Here is a 17,027-nt window from a genome sequence, read left to right as displayed (position 1 = left end):
TGATCTTGAGAAAGAAGAACAAAATTCGAGACTATGGTTTCTGATTTCAAATTGCATTAGAAAACTATAATAATCAAAAACAGAATGATTTGCTTCTGGCACGAAAACAGACGCATAGATCAACAGAGCAGAACAGCAAAGCTGGAAAGAAAAGTAAACCCATATATTGTTGGTTAGCTTATGAAAAAGGAGCCAAGAATATCTAGTGGGGAAAGGACAAGCTTTTCAAAATGGCACTGGGAAAACTGGATAGTCCTATGAAAAATTGAAACTGTACCCTTGTCTTTTACCATATACAAAAATCAAATAAAAAGCGATTAAAAGTTGAACCTAAGACTTTAAGCAACTAAACCCCTAGAAGAATACATTGAGCTACTCTTCTTGCCATTGGTCTTTGCAACGAGTTTTGGGATTTCACACCAAAAGCAAAGGCAACAACTGCAAAAACATACAAGTGGGACCACATCAAACTCCAAACAAAGAAACATCAACAAAATCAAATGGCAATTTACAGATTGACAGAAGATATTTCCAAATCATATATTTGATAAGGGCTTAATATCCAAAGTACATGAGACATACAACTCAAGGGCAAAAAGCCCCAAATAACCCAAAATTTTAATGGAGTGTAAGGAAAGTAAGAGTTTCAATAAATCTGAAGATTAGACTGTAGATGAGAGACACAGCAAGGTTTTCCTTCTAGAACAACAAAAGCCTGTGCCTTCCTGGTGTTAATTTCTTCATCTCCACTCACTTGTTTGACAATTACAGTTCACAGTGTACATTCTTCAGTCAATAGCAATCACCCCACAGTGAGCTATAATGTGTACTAAGAACAGCCCCATTGCAGGGAGGAGGCTAATCATACTTACTAATGAGGCATATCAAAAGGAAGGTAATTTCCAGCGTTTACAACTCCATTGTTTCTATGTTTCATTTCAAAATTGAGCCACCTAGTAAGGAAAATGAATTAAGAGTCCTCAATAATATATAGATAGAAAATCAGTTTTAAATGGGAGTATTAATGGATTGTAATTTGAGGGTAATTTATTACTACTGTTGTAACTGTAGTCCTTTTGATTCTCTATTGCATCCATGTATAATTTATTATAAATATTAATACCAACACAGGGATCCATACTACTAAAGTTATAGTGAATAGAGAAAGACATAGAATATATTAGGCAAGAAGTGATAGTATGGGAAGTCAACAATGGTAGTAAGGTAAAGGGCAGTATTGCCTTGAGGAAGGAAGGTTCTCAAAGTTACTTGAAACACCAAGATAGAGCCAGATGTGAGGAATTAGCTTAATTTGTAAACAAGAAACTCTACCAGAAGAAATTTAAGTTCATAAAAACATTACAATGCTAAAACCAAAATTTAGGCAGAGAATAGAGTAGGGGCAGGTATATAAACATTCAAAGTTCTCCATTGCTTAGTGCATCAGGCACTCAAGGACCACCCTCATTGAGGTCTTTCTCTATTGCTCAACCTGCAGGTACCAGCATGGAGAAAGAGATAGCACTACTCCACAGGCAGTTGAACCCAACTTTTATGGCTTCATGGCTTTCCTTAAGAAGCATTCCATGCGTTAGATTTCCTCCATCCCATCCCATCAGGTTGACTTCCCATGGTCAACAGGAGTCCTCACCCTGGGATCATTCCACAATCCCCATGGCTCCAGCTCCCAGCTTCCGTGGACACCAGTGGACTTACAACCCTGTCCGAGGTATGAAAGGCTGCAGCATGGCTTGTCTATGTGGTTCTCACTCTGTTCAGACTGTCACAGATTAGTGAGTTCACTCCCCAACAGCTTCAAATGTCTCCCCCGTCCCAGTGGATGGCCATGGACGTGGGAATCTCTCCCTGTGCTTCAGCTCCTTCTCTCCCAGGTGCAGGCTGGTCCCACTTGCTCTGCTCCTTCTTTTCCCTTCCTCGTTGTCCCTTCTTTCCTTTGTCCTACTGAGTTCTGTATGGATCTGGATATTCCTTCTCAGTAGTCAGGGAGTCCTGCCAGTGTTCCCCTGGTCTTCTGTGAGAATTGCTCCATCTTTAGACATTCTTGATGCATCGTGGAGAGAGGTATACCCCACTTCCACCTACCCCTCCGTCATCTTGTCCACCCCCATTTGCGCATGTATTAGAAACACGTTTCCCTTTCTATTAAGTAACACTGTCATCACCACACATGTTTGTCTTTTGCTTTTTGAAGAGAACACAGGTAAGTTCCACTCTTTTTAGTTCAGTCAGTCATTCAGTGGTGTCCGACTCTATGTGACCCCATGGACTTCGGCAACACAGGCTTCCCTGTCCAAAAACAACTCCCAGAGCTTGTTCAATCTCATGATTAGATCTCATGATTAGATCATGAAGCTCAAACTTAGATCCTCAGACCTTATTAATTTTTTATTCATGAAAATATGTAACCTTTAAAAATCTCTCCCTATTTGTCCTACCCTCCAGTCTGGTGGCTCAGACAGTAAAGCGTCTGTCTACAATGCACCCCAGGTTCAAGCCCTGGGTTGGGAAGATCCCCTGGAGAAGGAAATGGCAATCCACTCCAGTACTATTGCCTGGAAAATCCCATGGAAAGAGGAGCCTGGTAGGCTACAGTGTATGGGATCGCAAAGAGTCGGTCACGACTGAGCAGACTTCACTTCACTTCACTTCCAGTCTTTGGTAATTATTTTTTGTACTCTGAGTTCCATCTTTTTTTTTTTTTTTTCTACTGAGTTTCCTTATAATTGAGATCATATGGTATTTGCCTTTCTCTGATTTGGTTCACTTGGGGTGATGCCCTTCAGTTTCATCCATGTTGCCACAAATGGAAGGATTTATTTCTTTTTCTAATGGCTAAATAATATTTAACTATATATGTCATATCACATTGTTTTAATCCATTCACCTCTTGAAAGATACTCAGGTTGTTCCTATACCAAGGCGACTGTGAATAATGCTGCAATGAACATGGGAATACAGGTCTCTCTTTGAGACAATGATTTCATTTCCTTTGACTACATATCCCGAAGTGGGATAATGCATCACATAACAGTTCTTTTCTAAATTTCTTTTTTTTAATTTTAATTTTTACTTTATTTTGCTTTACAATACTGTATTGGTTTTGCCATGCATTGACATGAATCAGCCTCAGGTATACATGAGTTCCCAATCCTGAACGCCCCTCCCACCCCATATCATCTCTCTGGATCATCCCCGTGCACCAGCCCCAATTTCTTGAGAAACTTCCACAGTACTTTTTCATGGTAGTTGCACCAGTATACATCCCCACCAACAGTGCATAAGCACTCTGTTTTCTCCACATCCTCAATAACATTCGTCATTTCTTACATTTTTGGTACTAGCCATTCAAACAGGTATGACATGATATCTCTTGTTCTTTTGATCTTCATTTCCTTTGATTATTAGTGATGCTGAGCATCTTGTCATATACCTCTTGATCATCTACATGTCTTATTTGTGGGAAAATGTCTATTCTTTAAAGATGTAGCATACATTATATTTACTATATTCCAATATATGAAACTCAGTTGCCAACCTATATATCAACAACGAGCTATCAGAAAGTGGAATAAAGAAAACAATCCCATTTACTATTGCATCACAAAAAGATAAAACACTTAGAAATAAACTTAAGCAAGGTGTTGAAAGATTTGATGCAAAACCTTTAAGACATTGATAAGAGAAATTTAGAAAGAGTTAAAGATATGTAAAGTTAGGCTGTCTATTCACTGTGTTTCTTGAGGTAGGATTTGTATTACTATAAACTTCCTTCTTAGAACTGCTTTCGTTACATCCTATAGGTTTTAGATCATCATGTTTTCATTGTTCTTTGTTTCTATGAGTGTTTTGATTTCCCTTACTTCTTCAGTGGAGAAGGCAATGGCACCCCACTCCAGTACTCTTGCCTGGAAAATCCCATGGACGGAGGAGCCTGGAGGGCTGCAGTCCATGGGGTCGCTAAGAGTCAGATACTTCTTCAGTAACCTGTTCATTATTTAGAAATGTGTTGTTTAATCTCCATGTGTTTGTGTTCTTTAGAGTTGTTGTTTTTTTCCCTATGATCGATATCTAGTCTCATAGTGTTGTGGTCAGAGAAAATGCTTGATATACTTTCAATTTCTTTAAATTTACTGAGGTTTGATTTGTGACCCAAGATGAGGAAAATGTTCCATGTGCACTTGATTTGGATGGAATGTGCTGAAGATACCAATTAGGTCTGTCTGCTCTAATATTTCCTTTTAGGCTTATGTGTCCTTATTAATATTCTGTTTTGATGATCTGTCCATTGGTATAGGTATGATGTCAACATGCCCTACACTTATTGTATTACTGTCAACTTCCCCTTTTATGTCAGTTAGTGTTTAACTATGTATTGAGGTACTCTTACATTGGGTATATAAATATTGAAAATTGTTATGTCTTTTTCTTGGACTGATCCCTTAATCATTTGTTAGTGTCCTTCTTTATCTCTTATAACAGTTTTTATTTTAAGGTCTATTTTTTCTGTTATGAGAATTGCCAATCTGGCTTTCTTTTTTTTTCTTTTTCATCCTCTCACTTTCAGTCTGTATGTGTCTCAAGGACTGAAGTGGGTCTCTTGTAGACAGCATATATATGGGTCTTGTTTTTGTATCCATTCAGCCAGTCTGTGTCTTTTGGTAAGAATGGGAGAAAATAATAGCAAAAAAAAAGCAACTGAAAAAGGATTGCTTTCTAAAATACAAGCATCTCAAACAACTCAGTCATCAAAAGAGAAGGCAAGAACTGCAAAATAAACTAGTGGGACCACATCAAACACAAAACCTTTTGCATAGTGAAAGAAACCATCCATAGAATGAAATGGCAACCTATGGAATTAAAAAAAAATATTTGCAAAGCACATATTTGGTAAGGGCTTCATATCCAGGTATATGTAAGAGACTCATGCAACTCATAGGAAAAGAAATCAAACAACCCAAATTATTAAATGAGCAGAGGAAGAGCAAGTGTTTTGAAACATCTGAAGAGTAGACAGTAGATGAGAGACACTAAGTTTTTCCTTCCAGAACAGAAGCCTGTGTCTTCCTGGGATTGCATTCTTTGTCTCCAATCACCTATTTAGTGATTGGAGTTCCCAGTATACAGCCTTTATTCAATAGCTATCACTCTACACTGAGATATATGTGCTAAGAAGAGCCCTACTAACTATAAAAAACTAACAATTGCATACTTAATCTTGAAGCATATAAAATCCAAGGTGATTTTCAGAATTTTCCACTCCTTTGTTTTCTACATTCTATTTCAAAATTGAAACACTTAATATGGAAAAATGAGTAGCGGACCTCAACAATACATGGATAGAAAATCAGTTAAAACTGGGAGCATTACTGGATTATAATTTGGGGGAATGTATTATTACTAACACTTGTAATATTATTCCCTTTATTTCTCATGTACACTAGGTTGATGTTTATTTAAAATAGTAATACCAGCACAGAGCACATATTACTCAAGTTACAGTAGTTTGAGAAAGACAAAGCTTATGAGGCAGGAAGTGAAATCACAGAAAGTTAGCAGTGGTATCAAAACAAGGGGCATCCTGCCTAGAAAGAAAGCAGAGTTCTCTAATTTTTGGAGAAAACATGAAGAAGCCAGATGTGAGACACCCAGCTTAAAAGCATACCAGAAACTGCACCAGAAGGAAAATGAAGTTCATAAAATATGCTGATGCTAAACGCCAAAATCCAGGCAGTAAGAGAATAGGGTAGGGTTTATGTAGATGCTGAAAACTACTCAGAGAGGTAGACATGGAAGCAAATACATGAATGAGCATCAGAAATATTAAAGCACAAAAGGGTCTGAAAAATAAATCGTAAAGGGACTTGGTAGTCTGAATAAGAGAATCAAATTAGAAAACCAAAATATAAAGACTTGTGCACATGATAGACCCAGAGAATGCTCAGGAGAGAAAATTTTGGCCTTAGTGGACCAGCGAACAGAAGCCTCCAGCATTAGGAACAAAAACCCTGGGCAGGACTCACGACTGTGCGCTTCTGGGAACAGCCTCAGTTTCAAAATGTGGGCACTATACCACCTAAAAGAGAACACAGACAAGGATTATAGCTTGCTATGGCACTGAATCACAGACAGTAGTGTGTGAATCAGCCATAGGTATACCTATGTTCCCTCGAATTTTAACCTCCTTTCCACTTCCTTCCTGTCCCAACCCTCAAAGTTGTTACAGAAAAATATGGAAGGCTTCACAGATTTGTGTGTCTTCCTTGGGCAGGGGCCATGCTAATCTTCTCAGTATTATTCCAGTTATTTAATATACATGTTACTGAAGCAAACACACATCTAACATTTTAGCAGAATAAAAAATCATAGAGTTAGTCATCTACCAATAAATGATCAATTACATTAGGAATTAGGGTATTCTGCTATATTTACTATCCATTATAGAATTTGAATTTTATAATGTCCAAAATTCCATGTAGGAACTAATCACATATTTATGCATAACGCATGTATACTGCACGGAAATATATGCACACAAACACGTCTGTGTTATACAACTTATTATTCTCCTTGCCTCTCACAATAAGGTCTTTAGTTGATGACAGATATAGTCCCAAATTTCTCCAACTTATATGTCTCTTTTTTGAGAACCGCTTTTATTTTCATCATGTAATTTCAAATGACCATTTTATTCTTAGATACCATGCCCCTTTAAACAAACGAAGAGCAGAGAAAACCTCGTAAATGCTGATATCTTATCCTTCATTAAATTACCACTCTTCTGGTAAATTGGAAAAAGAATCATGTTCAGATCTCATTCAGGAGGATAAAATCTCTATTTTATCAATTCTCTTGTCCAAACTCAGTTCTTGCTCACTTCAGTCTTAAATTCTGCCTATTTACAAAGGATGCACAGGAAAAATAATATCAAAATCACACTTGCAAGAGTCTATGATTTTATGCTTCTGTTGGCCAAAGGTAGGGCCAGGAATAATTTCTGAAATATTACAATACATCATGGAAGCATGAAGGTCTAGTTCTCCTATCAAAGAGGAGATGTTTGGAGATGGTTCAAAAACTAATCCCCATGGGTTGTCAGAATGTACTCCTGACCAGACAGATAAATTTTGTCCCTAAAAAGTCAAAGTCAGGAAAGGGCAGGCCTTGTTTGCAGAGCCAATGACGTTGTCTTGGGTGCTGACGAGGTAATATTCTTGTATTACCATTTGGAGTTTTATTTGCTGTTTTCTCAAAGAAACAAATGTAATGAGAAGATTAAAGATGCATAAAAGTAGAAGAGCTGTTGCGGTGCCTAGAAGAAAGGCTAGCCAGGAGAACCAGGCCCCCACACTGATAATTGTCAGAGACTATAACAGTGAGTGTTTTATAGACAGAGTGGGACAAGTGGATAGAACCAATGTTCTAGGATCACTGCTGTTTTGCAGTCAAAGACAAAATATTTTTCTCTTTAAGCAGAGTCATCACAGCTCCTGATGTGTTCCTGTTACACACATGCAGACCGAGAGCCACAGGCATGTGTGATATGACATCAGGAAGTGAACAGATGAGTGTATTGGTGCCCAGTAACCTGCATCTGCTAATAATGGGACCTGTGGAAAATTACTTGCCCTCTCCAAGTCATTGCATCTTCATTAACATAACTTGATGATCATAGTGAAGATTAAGGCTATCTCACAGGGTTACTGTGAAACACACATTTTAAGATGTTTGAAAGCTTTTGGGAAAGTATCACAGACATGCATGGGGTTACTAAGGTGAGTGAGCAGACCCAAAAAACAGTATCCTTTTTCTCTTAGTATTCTCTCTGTACTCTGTACTACGATCAGTCAGTAATGTATTTACTGTTACTCCAGTGTGATGGTAAACCACACAGATCAACTGTATTTTTCTTGTCATTTCAGTGTCTAAAATGCAGGCATTAGTCAATGTAGAGTGAAAAAAAGTACGAACTCCTAGAGGGCCTTGCTGCTCAGAGTTTGCAGAGTTCCAACATTAAACTGTCTTAAAAGAATGGCCTAAACACTCTGGCTCAGAATTAAGTTCCAAATGTTTGCAGAGCACAGAAGTACTTCTGGGAGCAATACAAAAATGCAGGGAGTAACCTATTCTCCAACTATCTATCTGTGCAAATATCATCATCCATGTAAATTGATACAGAATGTGCTCCTTCTTCCCCACCCCAGCAGCTACAGCACCAAATCCTGCTCAGAGAAACAGGGAAAGAGAAGGCTTCCCTCCACAGGATGGGTTTGTTAAACTAAGGTGACTCAATCATCTCATAATGGCTCATGTTTTTATTTAAGCAGTGTCCTGCCTGCTCCATCTGCTGGTCCTGTCAAATCTGCTCTTGTGCCAAGGCAACTCATGCCCATCCTGCAGTCCAGATGTATTTGACATCCCCCTGAAAACACTTACAGACCTGTTTATCGATGCCGCCAGGCTGTCCCACGACTTCCATTACCTTTCCACCATAATGTTCAATGAGTTTGTAAGTACTATGGTGGCAGTGGTTTAGATGCTAAGTCATGTCTGACTCTTGCGACACCATGGACTGTAGCCCACCAGGCTCCCAGATGGAACCTGGTGTAATTGACTGGGCTATACCGTCCTTTAAACAAGAAGGCTACATCAGCCAACGTCAAATAACACAATCTCTATGTCAAAGAAGCCGTCTGCTGATAAGATGTGGAAATTGAAGAAAGGATCAGTTTTGTGATATCTCAAAGATTCATTAGAAGTGCAATAACGTTTTCAATTTCCTTTCATTCATTTTCTTTTGTAAATTTCCAAAGTAAATGATGTTGTATTTGTCAGTTTGGAATGACATAAAAGAATACAATAGACTCAGTGGAATAAACAACAGAAATTTATTTCCTCACAGTTCTTGGGGCGAGGTACCAGATAAGGGTGCCAGCAAGGTGAGGTTCTGATAAGAACTTTCTTCCCATGCTGGCTTCTCCGTGTGTCCTCACACAGGGTGGTGGCTGGGGAAGAGAGATAGAATAAAAGACACAGAGTCACAGAGAGAATTCTCTGGTGTTTTGCTTCATGAAGACACTAAACCTATTGGATCAGTGTTCTACCTTAAGAGCTCATTTAACCTTAATGGGCTTCGCCGGTGGCTCAGATGGTAAAGAATCTTCCTGCAATGTGAGAGACCTGGGTTCTATCCCTGAGTCTGGAAGATTCCCTGGAGAAGGAAATGGCAAGCCACTCCAGTATTCTTGCCTGAGAACTCCCATGGACAGAGTAGTCTGGTGGGCTACAGTCCATGGGGTCCCAAAAAGTTGGAACCCTTTTCAAAACACAGTACTTTGGCAGTTAGGTCTCTAACACATGAATTTGAAGAACACATATTCAGTCCACAATACTACCTGACACAAAGCACTTTTAGGTGGGACTGGGGAAAAGGAAGCATGTTGATTTACTGATGCTTCAATTTTTCTCTGAGCTTTCTTCTCCAGGCTCAGAGTAAATAGCCAATAAATGAGAACTGCTCTGCAGTGAACTGGGTGGATGGAATATGTTAAACAAAGCTGAAATCCGGTCACAAAGACAAATAATGGTAGTTTTTTTTTTAATGCTACAAATTATTGTTTTAAGATTTGCAGGGTATAGCTTTAGAGCTACAGCAGAAGGGGAGTTTACAATTGGAAACAATTATTCTCTTTCTGACGAAGTTATTTGAAAGTTGTGTGTTAATTCTTTTAGGTCAGTCAAGGAACACACAGTAGAGCAGACAGCTAATAAAAAATGATACTAAAGGTTTTTAGTAAATTCGCATAGTTCCTTTTATTCACTAGTTTTTGTTTCATCCTCCATTATTGACTGTCCATTTTTTTTCCAACTCTACCAAGTAATCTCTTTAAATGTTCATAACTTTCGCTAAAGATTACTTTTTCTCTATCAATGTGTTAGCTAGATTTCTACTCTTATTATTCTCAGTCCATTGCTTAGTATTTCCTATAACTTTATGCCTTGTTTTTCTGACGTACTATTTTGTCACCATAAACAAAATTGTATTCTGCACCTGGGATGAACACTAAGCTTTTTGGTGTGTGGATTCAGAGATAAGTCAAAGTCATAACTGTATAATTCTTTATAAGGGAATATATTGGTTCTAACCCACAAGGAACAAGAAATTAAATGGTTAAATATAGGTGCTTGCATGCATTCTAAGTCACTTCAGTTGTGTTCAACTCAACTCTGCAGCCCTACTGACTGAAGTCCAACAGGCTCCTCTGTCCATAGGATTCACAAGTCAAGAATCCTGGAGTATGCTGCTGTACCCTCTTGCAAGGAATGCTCTTCACCTAGGGATCAAACCTGAGTCTTCTTATATCCCTTGCATTGGCGAGAATGTTCTTTACCACTACCATCACCTGGGAGGCACCAATTATTGGTACTTATGTACTATATTTGGAGAAAAGAATGACACTCCACTCCAGTACTCTTGCCTGGAAAATCCCATGGATGGAGGAGCCTGGTGGGCTGCAGTCCATGGGGTTGCTAAGAGTCAGACACGACTGAGCGACTTCACTTTCACTTTTCACTTTCATGCATTGGAGAAGGAAATGGCAACCCACTCCAGTGTTCTTGCCTGGAGCATCCCAGGGACAGGGGAGCCCAGTGGGCTGCTGTCTATAGGGTCGCACAGAGTCGGACACGACTGAAGTGACTTAGCAGCAGCAGCATGTACTATATTTCGTTCAAATACTAAGAAAAAAAAAGATAATGATAAAACAGAAAAGGGGAAATGTTAAACTTAGAAATGTTTTATGTAAAATCATTTGTATAGAGACAATGTATAGAAAAAGTACGAAAGGAATGACTTTCAAATTTTGTGATGCCCCCCATTAAAAAAATTACACGTCTATCAAACATGTTAATGTTCTGGTAATGGGGTAATCTACTGAATGCCCAACGACCCTAACTAATTGCATGATCACTTTCAGAATGAAAAATATGCCCAGGGCAAACAGTACTATATCAATGCCACCAAGAGCTGCCACACCAATCGCCTTCATACTCCTGAAGAAAGAGACAAAGCCCAACAGATGAACGTGAGTCTTTCACCTGTTTTTTTTTGTTTGTTTGTTTGTTTTTTACCAGATCAAATGAGACAGTATGTAGCTTACCAGGCTTCAGATTATTAGAGGTAATGGTAACTGTACATACAGAAAAAGGTGAAGGAACTGTAAGCAGTTGAAGAGAAATTATATTATGCAATTAGTGAAGCATAGGCAGAAACAAGTGGTGACTAAAGATCTGTAGAAGCAACATAAATAACAGATCTATAAATTGTCCATGCAGACAAGTTTAGTTCAACCAATGTATTAGACACAGGATTGCAGCTATTATACTGTACAAAAACAGGAAATAAATGGGAATTTTCATGTATAAAATATGATTGCAAAATTCATGAAATGTAAGAAACACACCCAGTTTTGAGTACTCCATGTTACTAGTGACTGCTACGTGGAGTCCTATACGGCACCATCTGAGCCCTCTCATCTTCCTTTCAAGAATCTCCTGATTCTGCTTCTACTTCCCTGACACCACCTTCATTGGTCATTCTCAATGACTCCTCTGTCACCTTTTATTCTTAATTTGTAAGTCTCCCCCATAATGGCCTATAAAACATTGCCTTGCTTCTCATGTCCACAAAAATTGCCTCTGTTCTGAGGACAACACAGTTTACATATTAAGCCTCAATCATTTATGGCAGCTCCAAATTTTCATCATTATAATCTTTCCTTTCTGATTTCCTGTATTATCCTTCATCCTAACATTATTTAAAGTATTTTCACATGCATCCCCCCTTAAAATACTATCTTCTCTCTCTACATCTTTCTTTATGATACCAGCATTTTTTTCCTCTGTTAAGCTCATTAATAAAGAGGATGATCTCAGCCGTTAAAAAGAATTCATTTGAATCAGTTCTGATGAGATGGATGAAACTGGAGCCAATTATACAGAGTGAAGTAAGCCAGACAGAAAAACACCAATACAGTATACTAACACATATATATGGAATTTAGGAAGATGGCAATGACGACCCTGTATGCAAGTCAGGAAAAAAGACACAGATGGGTATAACGGACTTTTGGTCTCAGAGGGAGAGGGAGAGGGTGGGATGATTTGGGAGAATGGGAATTCTAACATGTATACTATCATGTAAGAATTGAATCGCCAGTCCATGTCTGACGTAGGGTGCAGCATGCTTGGGGCTGGTACATGGGGATGACCCAGAGAGATGTTGTGGGGAGGGAGGTGGGAGGGGGGGTCATGTTTGGGAACGCATGTAAGAATTAAAGATTTTAAAATTAAAAAAATAAATAAATAAATAATAAAGAGGATGATCAAGTAAAGGAAAAATATCAAAGTGGAGGAGGAGGAGGGATTTTTCAATAAGCTTAAATTTAAAGTTTACTGAGAGTTACTACATGGACATATATTTTACTGAGCACTTTATGTGCATTACTATATTTAACCCTATTCAGTTCTCTGTTCTTTACCACTAAAACAGTTCATGGCTTTAAAGAAATCAAGCATATTAACTAGAGATCTTCAGCCTCCGGGATTTTCAGACTCAATTTTGCTAGTAGTAGTGAACTAGGGGGAAAACCCTCCATTGTGAATCCCACTGATGCTGTTACTAAAGACAACGCTGTGCCATTTTCGGCCTGGACACATGTCAACAAAACAGACTCTTCTGATGTCAGCAGGGGGCTGGTGTCGGGATCAGCTGAGGAGAGAAGCCTGTTTAGGAATGCCATGTCTTCTTCCTTGTCTCTTTGTTGTAATATCATAAAACAATTACCGATCAAACATCAATACGAAGGACTCATCTGATTCATTAATACGAATGAATCACTGGGTGACAGTGATGTGGGCACAGGTGGAATCCCTCTTTCCTGGGTCAGGCACTGCAGGCACGTACTGACTTTCTGTAAATACTTAGATTCTCTCACGCAAATATACAAACACAGAAGAACTCACTGAGTGGTGGTAGAATTTCAGAGGAAAACGAAAATTCTTCATGTTATATAGAACTCATCAGAAGAATTAGTTTCTAAAATACCTAGGCTCTTAATAATTCAGTGAAGTGTGAACTAATAGCTTATATTTTATACTTTTGCAACTTTAACTACCTTCAAATATCTCTGCATACACATAGGAATAACCAAGTTTTTTAGGTCAGCTGCTCTGAGCAAAGATCACATGTTACCAAAACCACTGAATTGTGATTATTTTAATGAGATTATTTCTTATGGTTGCTTAGAATGAAGACCTTAGTAAGTGGATACTCATATTACTGTACTCCTGGAATAGACCTCTGTATCATCTAGTCAAAGAGCTGCCGAGTTTGAGAAATGTCTCAGATGCTATCCTATCAAATGCCATAAAGAATGAGAAAAATTCAGACAAACTTCAAGGATTCATAGAGAGGCAATTCAGCCAGGTGAGCATCCTGCAGAGGGCTTTCTTGCTTTTTTCATGAATGGAAGAGGTGACGTCTGTAATGCGTAAGGTGTTTGGAATTATCTCATTTTGTAAGAAAAAGATTCATGACTTCTATATGCCAGACTGCTGCTACATAAAGCAGGATCCTAGTCATTCATAGTGATAGATTCTACTGTGAAGGAATCAGAATTTCACTGCAATTTTTGACATGTGCAGCCTTCCCTGCTTTGCACACAATTCCACCAAAATCTTGCTTCTTCCTGGGCACAGGTGGTTGAAATATTTTCAAGAATAAGAGAACTAGAGAATAGAATTACAAACATCAGCATTTTCTTCAAAATATCCCAGGACATCTGCTATTCAAATTCCACTTGTCTTCTTTCTCTGTTCTCCTAAAATCAAAGGATGAAAGTGGGAAGGAAGGAAGGAGAAAGTTAAAACTAAACTTGAGTTATGTTTCTACTTTTTAGCTTCCTAATAGTTTTCTCATAGGCTGGCTCCAAAATCCATATCTAGAGAGTTTTATGAGGGCTTCCCCGGTGGCTCAGCCAGTAAAGCATCTGCCCGCAATGCGGGAGACCCAGGTTTGATTCCTGGTTCAGGAAGACCCCCTGGAGAAGGAAATGGCAATCCACTCCAGCACTCTTGCCTGGAAAATCCCATGGACGGAAGAGCCTGAAAAGCAACAGTTCATGCGGTCGCAAAGAGTCAGACACGACTGAGCGACTTCACATCACTTCAGAGAGTTTTATATTTTTATGTCTTCCCCATATTGTAAATTGATAATTAGAAGGGACAAAATAAGCTAACACTAATAAAATGCATAAGAAGTCATTATCTTTTGGGTGTTCAGATTATTCTTCCAGCCAGGTGGAAGATGTACGAGGCTCGTATCTACTGGTCAGGACTCCCATCCCTGACATCCAGCGATGAAGATAGGCGTCATTCTGAATTTTATAACCTGTTCCAGTGCCTGCGCAGTGATTCACGTAAAGTTGACATGTACACCAACATCCTGGCATGTCGAATCCGCAAAACGTGCTAAATCCACATCCATCCCATCCAGTTCTGAGATGGTCATAATGATCTATCCCATAGCAAGCTACTTTGAAATTTACAGCTGCTCTGTGAAATTTAATGCACGCTCTGTGAAATGGGTCTTCTCTTAAAAAAAAATAAACACAGACTCTGTAGAGATGTGAAAATCTAAGAGGGCAAATTGTTCATATTTCCTATCTTCATTTAATAGAAAATCAAAAGAAAATCCACACCTACAATTGAGAGAATGAAGCTCCTATTAAAATTAGTCACAAAAAGAGGAAGCTGGCATTACAAAGAAGACCATTAAAAGATTACTTAAGAATCACAGCCAATTATTCTGGGTCAAGTTATTAGAATCAAAGAATTAGACAATGGTTGATGGTTCTGGTCATGCTACCAAGAAGACTGAATTCTCAGGATTCTTTATGAAACCCAGCCATGACCTGTCAGCCAACTATCACAGTGTTACACCATACAATACAAATGCTTTGCACCTTTGTATAAATAGCATGAGGTTTACTGAACTCTCTAAAGATTGTTAGGATGTTGTATTAGTCCTTCTGGGTTGCTATAACAAAATATCACAGGCTTAAAAACAAAGGAAATGGATTTCCACAGTGTGGTCATGCAGGGTCCATTCTGGCCACACACTTCTTACTGTAGCCTCACACGGGGGGAGGGCTCAGGAGCTCTGTGTGTCTCTTATATATAAAAGCACTCAACTCATTGAGGAGGCTCCATTCTTATAACTCTATCACCTCACAAAGGCCCCACCTATGGATGCCATAACCATGGGAATCAGGATTTCATCATACAAAATTTCTGGGGGACACAAAGGCTGAGACCACAGCAGATACAAAGGTGAATTGGCTCATCCCCCTCCAGGGGCTGTCGTCACCCACTCTCCACTGCATCCTCATTTCCTGCATCACCTTGCAGCCATTCCACACATTCTATCACTCTGGGTTTCCCAAGTCCAGGTCAGTCAAGTGTCAGCTCCATCTCATATTCAGCCTATTCAGTGTTTCCCTCTCCCCTGCTGAGGACCAGGGGACCTACCAGGAAATGCAGATGTGTCCATTTCTGCAAGGTTCTTTCTCTCTCCCTCTCTGGATCTTCATTCTTTGGGCCACGTTGGAACAGGGTAGAGGGAAACGAGAGGGAAAAGTTCTGATATCACTGACTTACATGGTGCTATTATAGCCTTTTGTTGGTCCAGATGAAATGATCTGAAATTACCCCTGACTGACAAATGTTTCTCTTGTGGTGTATCCTTGTAATTTTCCAGGAAATTCACAGGTTGGGGATCCCCAACTTCATATTTCTTTTATAATCAGGGGAAATATTCTGGAACCCACAACTCCCCACCTGCAGTAGTCACCAGAGCCTCTCTGTTTCCCTCACTCTGCAAGCACCATCTGGAGAAAATTAAGTAGCCCAGGGTGAGCTGCCTACTAGCTGACCCACAGGAAACCCATGTATCATAAACATTCTGAACAATTGAATGGCAGAAATACTGGTGTGCATCTGTCCCCCACCTGGGGCCTCTGGACAATTGTCCAACTGGTCACATAGACACAGAGGCAATTAGAATGCTGGATTCGAAAACACATTTATCTGAGGAGTGAGATGCCATTCTCTCTTCCTTTTAGAGTAACTATCCTTGTCATTAACTATTTGGCCTTACAAACATGCCCTAGAAGGTCCCTGAATTATAAAATCCTCCAAATATACTGATTCTCTACTGAGACTGGATCAATGTGACTGCATTAGCATTTCTCAGCCTGTTCAACAGCATCCAAACAACCTGGGATGAGGGCCAGTTTCTTGAGTGGCTCTCCTAAGAAGACAGTGATGTTCCTGGGCTGGTGTTGCAGCATATTTAGGGCTTTAGCAGTAATTCCTAGGAAACAGACAATAGGAAATCAAAAAGTAGAAGGGAAAGTGGGATGAATAAGAGGGAAGGAAGAGAAAGACAGAAGGAAGGAAAAGCGGCAAAGGGAAAGTGAGTCAAGGACTTGGGTAGTGAAGGATGAAATGCTGTTCAGTTCAGTTCAGTCACTCATTCGTGTCCAACTCTTTGCAACCCCATGAATTGCAGCACCCCAAGCCTCCCTGTCTATCACCAACTCCTGAAGTTCACTCAAACTCATGCCCATTGAATCGGTGATGCCATCCAGCCATCTCATCCTTGGTCGTCCCCTTCTCCTCCTGCCCCCAATCCCTACCAACATCAAAGTCTTTTCCAATGAGTCAACTCTTCGCATGAGGTGGCCAAAGTACTGGAGTTTCAGCTTTAACATCATTCCTTCCAAAGAAAATCCTAGGGCTGATCTCCTTCAGAATGGACTGGTTGGATCTCCTTGCAGTACAAGAGACTCTCAAGAGTCTTCTCCAACACCAGAGTTCAAAAGCATCAATTCTTTGGCGCTCAGCTTTCTTCACAGTCCAACTCTCACATCCATACATCACAACTGGAA

The 17,027-nt window shown here is 39.4% G+C and overlaps 1 protein-coding gene and 1 non-coding gene across 2 annotated transcripts; one reads left to right on the top strand and one right to left on the bottom strand.

Annotated features, from left to right (window-relative positions):
- The first annotated feature begins 1,636 nt into the window (after positions 1 to 1,636).
- Positions 1,637 to 14,716, top strand: LOC138426054 (chorionic somatomammotropin hormone 2-like). The gene is made up of 5 exons (XM_069564700.2): positions 1,637 to 1,729; positions 8,346 to 8,527; positions 10,995 to 11,102; positions 13,325 to 13,504; positions 14,360 to 14,716. Exons 1-5 carry the CDS (start codon positions 1,675 to 1,677, stop codon positions 14,549 to 14,551), a joined length of 717 nt encoding a protein of 238 aa, XP_069420801.2. The 5' UTR covers positions 1,637 to 1,674; the 3' UTR covers positions 14,552 to 14,716.
- Positions 6,245 to 6,353, bottom strand: LOC138426120 (U6 spliceosomal RNA). The gene has a single exon (XR_011251544.1). It is a non-coding gene; the product is annotated as a U6 spliceosomal RNA (small nuclear RNA).
- Positions 14,717 to 17,027: the final 2,311 nt, after the last annotated feature.

This window comes from Ovis canadensis, chromosome 20, assembly GCF_042477335.2.
Source record: "Ovis canadensis isolate MfBH-ARS-UI-01 breed Bighorn chromosome 20, ARS-UI_OviCan_v2, whole genome shotgun sequence".
Classification (NCBI taxonomy): domain Eukaryota; kingdom Metazoa; phylum Chordata; class Mammalia; order Artiodactyla; family Bovidae; genus Ovis; species Ovis canadensis.
The sequence above is the reverse complement of the archived record's forward strand: the minus strand, read 5'-3'. Positions and strand labels throughout refer to the sequence as shown.